The following is a 13,155-nucleotide window of genomic DNA, read 5'->3' as shown; positions in this document are numbered from 1 at the left end:
GTTCATTGGTGCGTTGCATAATTTGCAGTACGAATGCCATACCAACCATAATATATATCCCCAACCAAAATAGATGCAGCATCAAGCCTAAAAAAAGGCAATTTCGCCTGTCATGCTACTAAAATGCACCGTCACGGTCTCAACAATGGCTTGAAATGTGGCAGCTATATATACAGGCGTAAGGAGTTCATGCTAATGCAGGCCATAGCACAGAGATCTAATCTGATCAGGATTAGTGTCTTGCATATACACTGAAGCAGTACTGATAGTAGCAATGGCCTCGTCTCTGTCAGCATTGCTGCTCCTGTGCCTAGCGGTGTCAGCCTCGGCGCAGCTGTCGCCTAAGTTCTACGCGAGGTCGTGCCCCAAGTTGCTGGGCACCATCAAGGGCGTCGTGACCGCCGCCGTGAGGAACGAGGCCCGCATGGGGGCGTCGCTGCTCCGGCTGCACTTCCACGACTGCTTTGTCCAAGCAAGTGCCCCATCATGTTTCTTACTTTCTGAACTTTTCTTTTTGTTGAAGTAGTTTCTACTGCATGTTGTAGTGCTGCTACTTAAATTAGGATTTCGCCTAGATCAATCAGTTTAGACTGCGGCTAGAGTCGTTACGGTATCATAAAGCTGATGGAATAGAACACTACTACACCTACATGCATGTGTACCTAACTACCGACAAGTTGACAGTCCGAGACTTAAGCCCATTCTAATTATTCTGACTTTCAAATTATTCAGTTCACACCAATTGCAAAAATAGAATGTACTGAATCTTATTATTTTGCGGGAACAATTTACTGAGTCTATCTCGACAGAAGTAGTAATTCTGTATGTGTGTGACTGTAACAGGGGTGCGACGCATCCGTACTGCTGAGCGACACGGCCACCTTCACCGGTGAGCAGGGTGCCGCCCCGAACAACGCGTCGATCAGAGGCATGGGCGTCATCGACAACATCAAGGCTCGGGTCGAGGCCTTGTGCCCGCAGACCGTCTCCTGCGCCGACATTCTCGCCGTGGCTGCTCGCGACTCCGTCGTCGCCGTAAGCTCCACCGTCATGGCCCTGCATGTTCTCAGTCATCAGTTAACTAACTAGCACAGCCAGTGAATTAAGTTTTGAGGTATTTTGTTGCAGTTGGGAGGCCCTTCCTGGAACGTTCCTCTGGGAAGGAGGGACTCGACGACGGCGAGCCTGGCTCTCGCCAACAGCGACCTGCCGCCGCCATCCTTCAACGTCTCCGACCTGATCTCCAACTTCGCCGCCAAGGGGCTCGGCGTGACTGACTTGGTCGCCCTCTCCGGTGCGCACACGATCGGGCAGTCACAGTGCAAGAACTTCAGGGACAGGATCTACAACGATTCCAACATCGACACAGCCTTCGCCGCGTCGCTCAAGGGAAACTGCCCCCGACCGACCGGCTCCGGCGACGCCAACCTGGCGGCGCTGGACACGACGACGCCCACCTCGTTCGACAACGCATACTACAGGAACCTTCAGTCCCAGAAGGGACTCCTGCACTCCGACCAGGTGCTGCTCAACGGCGCCGGTAGCCGTCGCACCCGCACACTGGTCGGGACATACGCGTCCACGCCGTCGCGGTTCGGCAGGGACTTCGCTGTGGCCATGGTGAAGATGGGGAACATCAGCCCGCTCACCGGCTCGCAGGGGCAGATCAGGCGCAGCTGCTCCAGGGTGAACTAAGCTGCTCTACGTAAAATTCGGAGTGTTAGATCAAACGGCGACCAAGGCTGTGTCACCAGTTGTGGGATACAACAACTGGTACAATAATTGCGTGCTCCAATTTCTTAGTCTCCTGGATTGTCATCTCAGCTGTGGATTTCTTTCTCTCTATTGGAGCCTCATCAACTGTGGAAAATGAGAGTGACGTGTATGCTATCTAGCTATCCATGTATCTCGTGAAATTGAAATGTATGATTGTTTACTTTTTCAATGTACTCCACTTCACTTCTTCCAACTTATTGAGGAGTCTAGGATTTTGCTTTGCATGTCCAACTGCATAACGCTCTATAAGAGAAATATTTTTTCTTGGTCAGCTGTTGATTGCGGATCAACAATTTTCGTTTATTTTACCCTTGCACGAATCTTGAAGTGCTATATGACGATCCGACTTAGAAATGGTCGTTTTCTCTTTTTTTTTTTTCCTTTTCTGAAGCTGCTCAGTTATTCTATTATGTGCGCACATGATGCTAGAAGATCTAAATAATCTCGATGATCATGCCATCTCCTCTTGTCCTTCCAGAAAGCTGAAGTATTAACTGTCATGTTGGCTTAATCATTCATTTCTCGGATGATTCTGTATTACAATTTGGTGGAGGAACTTTAGGGCATTCTTGGGGAAACACGCCTGGTGCGGCCACTATAAACTCCCATGCTACACAATTTTCATTTGTGAGTAACCCCTCATGTTAATGATAAATTCATATTGTAATAATATAGTAAGAGTTATCTTAATTCTTGTATTCACAGGTCTTACAAAATAACAACCTTCCCCTCATGCTATTTTGCTGCTATATAAGTAAATATAGGAATACATATAACTCTTATAATTGAAACTTGTTTCGCGATAACATAAATTAAATGGCCTTTTTGGTGTGCCAGGCGCGACGAATTTTATTTTATTTTATGGTTATTGTTACTGGCCCAATCTAACAAGGCTACTATAGAATAAAGAAGTGCAAAAATTGACGCATTCCGAATCTGGTGATTGGCGACCATGTAATCCCTTCGTGCATTTGAGCAGGCTTCAACTGTTTGATTCTTCCTATATTCCCTAGTTCTTGCATTCAAGGAGGCTTCAACATTTTGATCCGTCCCACAATTTCCTTGGTCCATCTGCGATATATGTGCTTCTTATCATATAATTATAGTAATTATGATATATCATAATATTTGATTTAATTTAATCTTAGAAATTAAACAAGTTTTTTCTGCTTGAGTTTTTCTGCATGATCCAAGGGTCCCTTGGTTATGGCAATCATCCTCTTTCCGCTCTGTGTCGGCATTTTGTTTGATCTATCTGTTTTCGATGGTATATGTTTCTAGGGTTTCTAAATATGTTTCTTCTTCAGGAAAAAAAGAAAAAAGTGGGAACGCTCGGTTCCATCCGTATCCGCTCGATTTTCATCCCTACATATATTATACATATGTGCTCTCTTTGACATCAAAAGTTCGTTGTCTCTACCATTTGTTGATCATTTGTTATGCAGTTAGATCCATGTGACAATCTGGGTTATAGAAAAATATTGTTGCCTCACGTCGACACATTTTTGGATATTCATATAAAAAATATAATTATATCATATTTTTTAGAGCATGATTAAACAAATGCTCTTATGTTTCTTCGGAATGGAAGCTTATCCCTCGCCTCTGCATCAAGTGATGCATGCAATCTTTTCCATTTATTGCAAGGTAAATGTGCACGTGTGGTTTTGTCCGGGCTTTTCTTCGGTAGTTGAAATATTCAAAATATTACATTTATGGATTAACTAAGGTTGAGATAAGTATCAACCATCTAAAAATGAAAAGTAACAAGCTATCCATTTTGAATTCGACTAATATGCTGCCAATACGAAGACTCAAAAAAGAAGTCATGAGCAACCGGCATCCAGTAATGAAAGAGGGTCCTGCTGATCCACCTAGAGAAGGTACGTAGATGCATAATTGTGTTTGATGGACATCTCAAAAAATAACCTGCAATTTTTTGTAGCATTTTGTTTGTCAAAAACGTCCATATTGATCAACATAAAGATGAAACACCACGCGTCTTTCTTGTTCACCTCATTTAACCAATTATCAAACATATTAGTAATATTTGTTGGGGGAGGTATATTATAAGAGAAATAAACTATGTGCCAAATAATGCAAGCAAAAGGACATGGGAGAAACAAGTTTTCTACATTCTCCATTGATTAACAAAAGGAGCACTTCTTACACCCATTCCAATTCCCTTCAGCCAGGTTATCCTCTGTTAACAATATTTTGTTAATTAGGACCCACATAAAAATTCTTATCTTCAACTGTATTTTGAGTTTCCATCGATATTTATGTAAGAACCTAGTATGACCATTCATTAAGTTTGAGTACATATGTCTTACCGTAAAAACCCTTGAATCGGTAAGTTTCCATTTAAATGTGTCTAGATTATTAGTGAGCCGAATTACCATTAGAAGGAAGAAAATATTCATATACTACATGCCCCACCACCATAAAATTTACTAAATAAAGAGAAGCAAATGAAAATCATTTATTGATCAGTATTTTTCTTATGGCAACCAATAGGTATCGTGCTGCACTCGAAATGAACAAGATATATAACTATGTACAAAAGCAACAACGAATTAAATATACTATCTGGAGTACCCAAAAGGACAACTGCATATATTGTTTATCATATATCAAGAGATTGATCATAAAATACAAATACAATGAATCGAGATTAAAAGTGGGCGTGACCCAAGTCACAATCATTTAACATATTGCATCATAGACTAAACTAATGCGTCTTATAAAAGCGCTCTACTAACCGTAGTTGTGTTTTTATGCAACTTATGGTAATTTTACATTCATTATTGCAACATGTAAAATGTGAATACCACAAATTATCCAATATTTTGCTAGCCTTAAATAATTTCCATCAAAAGGATATTTCATTTTCAAAATTATAACATTATTTTAATAATCTTCAACCAATTAACATTGCACTTTTAAATCAAACAAAAAAAACATCATAGTTTCTTATTTACCACATTTAATAATTTATGTGCTGGTTGGGGTATAGCTAAGCAATCAAAAAATGCAATATATACCATTACTTGGTTCTGATTTATTATAGATAATAGGTTAATATTTTCAGTAAATGTTGGAATACAACCATCATATCTTCATGTCACAAACCAAAACTATCTATTAGCCACTTTAACGAGTGCAAGTCTCTGAGGTGTGCATTCTTTTCTTTGCCAAAGTTTTATCTGACCATTCAATAACACTTTCTGTGTAGTCCCACCAACTATGGTTAATATTCTTTGCCAAAGAATAATAGATGGTTTTCAATCTGAAAAAATAAGTGAAATAGGAGCTGCATTATTCATATTCTATATCGCTAAAGCATGACCAACATGAAACATGAGTGTTTGGTTTGTAGCAATGCATAGGTTAATATTTTTAAGTAAATGTTAATATTAATACCTTAATTGTGTACTCCTACCAACTATGGTTAATATTCTTTGCCAAAGAATAATAGATCGTTTTCATTGTGAAAAACTGAGTGAATATTTGTCTCAAGAGATGTAAATATAAATCATTTGGTCTAGACAAAACGAGTGAATGACCAACGCCATGTCGGCATTATAAGTATGTTGAAAAGGATATGTAACGAACATATGTATGAGAAAATGCATGTATTTGTGAGTTTTCTTCACCATTAATGGCCAAATTTATACGTTCGCATTATTATTATTATTATACTTCTATATTATTATTACCTTCTATTTGGTCTCTGTTACTAATAATTACGTAATTGACAAAAATATGTTCAAAATAGGAGAAGTATATTACATCATACTTTAAGAGTCATTTCATAGTAAATAATATAAAATTTAATATGATGCTCTGGTAATTGTGCAGACTAGTATGCTAGTTAATCCCAACATCTTTGTGCGGGATATTGGGGTCATTTTTTTCTGTGTGATATATATTACAAAATATATAGTGAATGCAGGAGGCCAAACAAATTTTGCCCATAAGATGCACGTACGTAGCTAGGAGGGAACCTCGAACATCCAGTCAAAGGTCAAGAAAATAAAAGAGAAGCAAGTCAACAAAACAAGGCTATACACATGCAACATCCCAATCTGCAGACTAGCACTCTCCCCAGTTCGTTCTCCACTTGCGTCACGGATGCATGTCGTGATCATTCCATCAATGAAATCAGCTACAGTATCAATAGTCCATGTACAGAGTTTCGAGCCAAGAGCAATCCTGCATGCATGGCTGCCATGCAATATACCCGGACCTGCCGTTAGGTTATTTTTGTCTTCTGAATCCACCTAGGCTCCACGCCTATGTGCAGTGTAGTGGAAAGAACTATTTATTTTCCTTCGCTCGCGTGCATCGTTCTATGCTTACTTTTTGACTTAAAATATATATCTTGGGTTCATATATAGTTCCTCAACCCTTATGGCCTTATCCCATTGAAATCTGAATGATGATCATGTACGAGATGGAGATGTTGCACGGCAACCACTTGCTGCAACCATCATCAAAAATCGCAGCCCATGATCAGCCGATAGTGGAATAACATATATAGACTAAAGTACTCCTCAATTTGAGGCCACGTAGTTGCACGAAGAACCATGGTTTCGTTTCGCGCTCAATTTGAGGCTCATATGTAGCCAGAAACCGCCGAATTTCGCGTTCGTCGATCAATCATATACGCCCATGTGCATAGCAGAAAAAATTGCACAACCTTCTCATTGACCGGCGTCTCCAAGCTAATCGCCTGATAAGTTGAAGCAACCATGAGTTTTCCGTCGATGAATGGGCGTTTGTATTATTCTGCAACTGTTGATTTGACTATGCGTGCCTCCCCTCCAAGCATGCACGATACACTCCACCAATTGGCTGCAGCATAACGGCCTCCCTCAAAAGATGGCAAATTTTGTGCGTGGCACGCACGCGCGCCAACGGCAGTACGTCGGCAGATGCCCACAAGTCACAACTGCCATGTGCCAGAAATGGCCAAGCTTACTGTATTAAGAAAAAAGGCCAAGCTTGCCAGAGCCCAGAGGCTATATATTGTGCATGGAATGCAGGGTATTGGCATTGCATCCAGCACAAGTGTCTCGATATCGCAATCCAGTGCTTCTCAGTAATTGCATTTGCAGCAGCTAGCTAGATAGCCATGGCCTCTTCGTCTCTATCACTTGTGTTGCTCTTGTGCCTTGCCGCCGCCGCGTCGGCGCAGCTGTCGACGACGTTCTACGACTCGTCGTGCCCCAAGGCTCTGTCCACCATCAAGGACGCCGTGACGGCCGCCGTGAACAAGGAGAACCGCATGGGGGCGTCACTGCTCCGGCTGCACTTCCATGACTGCTTTGTTCAAGTAAGCTTTTCACGCATATATGTGCGTTTCTCTTTCGGTTTTACTTCCCTTCCCAAATGGGTATATATCAGGGTTAACAACTATTACGTCATGTTTCCATATAGGGTTGTGACGCGTCCGTTCTGCTGTCCGGCAACGAGCAGAATGCTTTCCCCAACGTCAAATCGCTTCGAGGCTTCGAGGTCATCGACAGCATCAAGGCGAAGCTGGAGACCCTCTGCAAGCAGACCGTCTCCTGCGCCGACATCCTCTCCGTCGCCGCCCGGGACTCCGTGGTTGCCGTAAGATCTCACCATCACCTTACATTTCCCCCCTTGGTGACTCTAGCTGGTGTGCTTGATCCACTAATCCCGAATGGATTTCTTATTATATTGGTGCAGTTGGGAGGACCGACGTGGACGGTCGGTCTAGGGAGGAGGGACTCCACCACTGCAAACGAGGCCCTGGCCAACAGCGCCCTGCCCGCTCCATCCTCCGACATCGTCAACCTCACCGACGCCTTCGGCCCCAAGGGCTTCTCCCTCACCGACATCGTGGCGCTCTCCGGCGCGCACACCATCGGGCAGGCGCAGTGCCAGAACTTCAGGGACAGGCTCTACAACGAGACCAACATCAACTCCGGCCTCGCCACCTCGCTCAAGGCCAACTGCCCGCGGGCGACCGGCTCCGGCGACAACAACCTGGCGCCGCTCGACCCGACCACCCCGTACTCCTTCGACAACGTCTACTACACCAACCTCAAGTCCCAGAAGGGCCTCCTGCACTCCGACCAGGTGCTCTATGCCGGCGGCAGCGGCGCCGCCGACAACATTGTCAGCAACTTCGCCAGCAACCCGGCCGCGTTCAGCAGTGCCTTCGCGTCCGCCATGGTGAAGATGGCCAACCTCAGCCCGTTGACGGGATCACAGGGACAGGTCAGGCTTAGCTGCTCCAAGGTGAACTAAGAAATGGTCGGTACTGGGATCGATTAATAAGGCCAGCAATGGGCCAATATAATATACTCAATGCATGATACAGACACCCTTTTTTGGATCACAATCTTGTGAAAACTGAGAAAGTGGCATGCTGTTGTATCTGTATCACAATTCGCAAGCAAGGGACTCATGCAAAGGCATGAAGCGTTCCCATCCCATATATACGTCTGTTACTTCTTGGCTATAAAATTCCCTGTTCAGCAATCAGAGCTATCACTGAATCGCTGTTTATGAATTAAGATGTCACGACAGACCTGTATTTTTTTTAACATAGACAGACCTGTATGAATTGGTTTTTTTTGAACATATCACTAGTAGGAAAAGCCTCATCAGTGGCGCACCAAAAATGGATTCTGTGGCGCACGGGAGGTGCGCCACAGAAACTTCGCCATAAAAATAAGGTTTCTGTGGCGCACCGGCCCATGCGCCACAGAATTAAGGTTTCTGTGGCGCACGTGTGCTTAGGTGCGCCACAGAATTGGTTTTCAGTGCGCCACAGAATTTGCTTGTATTATACACCATTTTGTGCTGCCTGCTATATACATGCAGTTTATAGACAGCAATATACAGGTTATATACAGCAACATACATAAATATTCAGATATAATATAAATAGCATGTACATTCCACAAATATAATGTAGACATCATCATCACATTACTTACAGCCCGATCGAGATACATATATAGTGGCAAGTGTCAAATGTTTTACATACAACTCTTAATTCATACAAATTTCACAATTTTGAGATACAAAGTGGTCTTCATCCGGTTCCTCCTTTGCTCCCTCCTCTCTACCCACCAGGCTCGCTTGCAACGGGGTCTTCATCCGGTTCCTACTATGATTAAAATGGAAGAAAGTGAGACCAACAAATCCGATGCACAAGACAAAATGGAATAAATGCCTCATACATTGTTGGTCAACACAAATACTATGGTCAGAAACCATAGTTGCAGTATACGCCGCAGTATACTTTGCAGAAGGGCCCCCCTTTCCCCGGCCGCCGTTCCGTGAACGGGTCCTTGACGAGACAACAACGCCGACCTGCCTCTCCGGCGCACAACCACGGCAGTCCCAGCCGCCTCCCTTGTGGCCGCGTCTCCTGCGCTCTTTTCCATGGCCGGACCATGATTGGACTCACCGGGGGCATAATGATAATCGCCATCACCACTATCGTCAGACTCCACAGGTGCAGAGTACTTTGCAGCAGATACCACTTTTCTTCCCTCACCGTCCAGTGAACGAGTCTTTGATGCAAAGACCGTGCCGGCCCCTGTTGCCGCGCTTCTGGCCGTGTCTCCCGCGCCCTGCACTCTTCGCCTTCTTGCCCGGTGAACCAATAGACTGATCGTTGGAATAAGGAAACCGATAACGGCTGAAGCGGGGCAACAGGGGCCGGCATGATGCTGGGCAGGCCGGCACGGTCTTTGCATCAAGGACTCATTCACTAGACGGCGAGGGAAGAAAAGTGGGATCTGCAGCAAAGTACTCTACACCTGTGGAGTCTGACCATAGTGGTGATGGCGATTATCATTTGCATATGTTTCCATCATTATATGATGATAAAAACAAAATTGAATTTACTTTGAGAGAAAATAGCATTTGCTTCGAAGCGAATATATGTTTCTATCATCATTCACATTTTTTGCGGGTAAAACATGAACTTCATTACTCAGGACGGGCTACACAATTAATGGTCGGACCCAACCATATGAAGAATAGCTTCAGGTCTTAAACCGAACCAAGCCTCCTCAAAACGGTGCTCCAACCTTGCAATATTGGCTAGATGGTGACTAACCCTAACCTGACTTCGTTCCACTTTTACAAAGGAACACATTCTACAATCTTTGGATAAACGCACAATAACCGAAGCTAGATGTAGAAGAGGAGATCGATGCACACCAGATGGTGTTGCCAGGGCAACCAACTGAGCACCATCTGTTTCAACCATTAGTGGTAGCCGAGTATGGGATAAAGCAAGATCAAGTCCCTCGGTGCACGCACGAGCTTCAGCTTCCGGTGGGATCACACAGTCATAGAGGAAACGACATGAGGATAAGATCGGATGGCCGTTAGAATCACGTAAAACTGTGCCCATCCCGGCAGATTGGTCTTCATCGCAGAAAGAACCATCAATGGTAAGTTTTCCCCACCCAACAGGTGTTCTGCACTACGGTTTTTCAAGGGGCTTCACCAACTCCTGTTGTGGATGAACACATTTGTTGGTGAGCATTGGTTGATTCCCTTTGACTAGATCTTCCATCATTTTGTACCTCATGGACTAGGTGTCAATAACCTTCCAGAACTTTTTTTTGAGATGACCCAGAACTTTTTTTGACCCCTCAATAAATGGTAGAACTTCTAGAGATTTGATTGACTCTACCCTTCTTGTGGCATGGAGAGCTTGACATGCATGCAACGAAACCTTCTACGCAAAGATTTTAACTTTGGGGGGTACCGAAGACTGCCAGATTTTTTTTCCCAACATGGATCATCACCATCCGAACATCCGCTAGAGGGAGCAAAATTTCGTTGATCTGGACGATCATTCGGCCCAAGCTTGTATACACTGTGTATAGTAAAGCTCCCAGTTTTTTTGAGGTTGTCAAGCCAGTATATCTTCGTCCAAACGTAGTGACAATTTCATCCGCAATATGGCATCAACCTTTATCGGCAGAAAAATTGATCGAACCATATCAGTTTTCCATCGCCCAGCCTCATCTATCAGTTCAGAAACACGTCGTATGCGACGATTACGATGCGGAGTTAACACTTTAAAGTAAGGCTGACGTGGGACCCAACTGTCGCTCCAAACTCGTACGCTTATCCATATCCTACACAGATCGGTGACCATGTGGACGGGGAGGGGGGGTCCTTGTAAAAAAGGTGTCAATGAGATCACCATTTGGGTAGTATCTTGCTTTGAAAACACCACGACGAGGCTATCTAGAAATGCTAGCAGCGATGTGCTAGTAATTGTTTGATTAAAAACCCTCATGTATCACTCGTGAGAACTGTACACTATAGCATGGAGGACTGGAACCGGCCCGCTCCTGCGACCGGTGGGCGACCCGCACCGGCCACCGCCTCCGCGCCCTCTGCGCCCGCTGGCCCCGTCTCCGGCGTCCCCGGCGGCCGGCTACCGCCACCTCCGCCGCATCTCCCGGCAGGTTTCGTCCCTCAGGTAGTCCTTCCCCACCCGGGCACGTTTTCGTCAGATCTGGATCTTGCACAGGTGGAGGAAGTCCCAGAGACGCCACCGGAGTTACTGCTCCCTGCCGGCGCCCAGGCGCGATTCAATGCGGCGGGAGGTTGGCCGGGCCTGCATCGGGCCATCAATGCCCCGCAGGTCGCTCACGCAAGCTCTACATCGCCACCTACGCCATTACTCCACCGCGCGGAGCTCGAGGTTTGCCAAGTCCGGCATGGTCGGGAGGGGACGTCGGGGTCAAATCCGCCGCGCCGGACGGCTTTGCCTCCTCCCAGAGAAGCATTCACTGAGGGCCAGCGACCTCCGCCACCCGCCTGGCTCAAAGGCAGGTGCTTTCATTGCCTGTTCAAAGGGAGAAGGGGTCACCGTGCCAGCGAGTGCCGAGACCCGGTTAAATGCCGGCACTGCTTCAGGTCAGGACACCGCGCCCGCAACTGCAAGCACGCTCGAGAGCCTGAGCCAAGTCCGTCCACCGCCTGTCCTGCGCCGGCTGCCCATCGTCGACCCGCCGCTCGGCCTGTTGCTGTCGGAGCTGCCGGGGGCCTCCATCACCTTGCTCCCGCTCCGGCGCCCGCGGCGCCCGCGGCGGTCAACCGGCCGCGCCCTGCAGCCATGCCTCGCCTCAGCAACATCGCCCGCCCGGCCGAGGACTACGTCGTCATCCACACCTCCGCTGAGATGAACGAGGAGGCGGCGGCCATGCTCACCTGTGCGGCCTACGCGCGGTTTGAGCGGCCGCCGGCCAGGGACGCCAAGGACACCATGCTGCGCGCCATCTGCTCCCTGGGCGTCTTGAAGGAGGCCGTCCAGGTCACGGAGCACTTCCCCGAGCCTTTCCTGCTCCGCTTCGTCTTCCCGCACAACTGCGCCGCCGTCGTCAACCGCCACGAGTTCTTCTTCAACGACCTCAAAGTCCACGTCCGCCCGTGGCGCCTCGAGGACAATGCCGATCAGGTAACCATGGAGCAGCATGTTCGTCTCTGCATCGAGAACGTGCCTCTCTATGCTTGGCAGGAATCGGTGGCGCAGCAGCTGGTTGGCCGGGCTTGCTCCCTGGACTACATTGAGGAGGCCTGCAAGAGGAAGGACTACACCAAGACTCTCTGCGTTTGGGTCTGGGTCCAGGACCCAGGCCTAATCCCTCGCGTGCGCTGGGTCACGCTGCCGGGGCCGAGTGGAGCTGCTCAGCGAGGACGGCGTGGGCTGCAACGCCGGTGCATCATTCACCTTGACATCCTGGAAGACATGCGCCACGACGACACTCCGATGCCCGGCAAGTTCGAATGGAGGTGGGGCACGGTGGATGGGGAGCGCCTCATGCGTGACCCTGCTGAGCGCATGTTGGAGGGCGGTGATCACCATGGCGGGGGGCGCAGAGATGATGACGACGATGACCGCGATGGCCGGCGCCGTGACCGCGCCCATGGCTGGAGGCACAAGGTTGCCCGCAGTCTCTCTAGGGCTGCTGGCTCCAGGGCTCGCGACGACGGCAGGTCAAGGCAGGACCGCGAGCAGCGTCGTAGCGTTGGCGCGCCTGCGCCGGCACTTCTACTGTCGGCACCGGGTAACGACACCAGGGCCATGGAGGAAGCGCCGGTCCTGGAGGAGGTGCCGCTCGTGGAGACGGTGTTGGAGGTCCATCGGTCAGGCGCGGTGACGCCGGACGACGCGCCGGTGCTGGAGCTCCACGACGATGCTCAAGTGATGACGGGGCTGCAGCCGCTGGCTCTGCCCGGCTTGGAGAGCTTGCCGGTGGCCATGCCTGAACTGGGCATGCCACGGCACATGGGGTTTGGCCTCTTGGAGGCTGGCGGTGAAGAGCTTCTGGCAGGCCCGGTCCGGCGTGGACGCGGGCG

General features: G+C 47.5%; 2 protein-coding genes across 2 annotated transcripts; both read left to right on the top strand.

Annotated features, from left to right (window-relative positions):
- The first annotated feature begins 265 nt into the window (after nt 1-265).
- On the top strand, nt 266-1,695 carry LOC124669807 (peroxidase 70-like). Its single transcript, XM_047206352.1, has 3 exons — nt 266-472; nt 844-1,035; nt 1,129-1,695. The coding sequence occupies exons 1-3, from the start codon at nt 275-277 to the stop codon at nt 1,693-1,695; spliced, it is 957 nt and encodes a 318-aa protein (XP_047062308.1). The 5' UTR covers nt 266-274.
- A 5,218-nt stretch (nt 1,696-6,913) lies between these two features.
- On the top strand, nt 6,914-8,058 carry LOC124669806 (peroxidase 2-like). Its single transcript, XM_047206351.1, has 3 exons — nt 6,914-7,114; nt 7,219-7,395; nt 7,495-8,058. The coding sequence occupies exons 1-3, from the start codon at nt 6,914-6,916 to the stop codon at nt 8,056-8,058; spliced, it is 942 nt and encodes a 313-aa protein (XP_047062307.1).
- The last annotated feature ends 5,097 nt before the right edge of the window (nt 8,059-13,155 follow it).

The sequence above is a fragment of the Lolium rigidum genome, chromosome 7 (genome assembly GCF_022539505.1).
Source record: "Lolium rigidum isolate FL_2022 chromosome 7, APGP_CSIRO_Lrig_0.1, whole genome shotgun sequence".
NCBI classification, from domain to species: domain Eukaryota; kingdom Viridiplantae; phylum Streptophyta; class Magnoliopsida; order Poales; family Poaceae; genus Lolium; species Lolium rigidum.
Note: the sequence above shows the minus strand (reverse complement) of the source record. Positions and strands in the feature narration are given on the sequence as shown.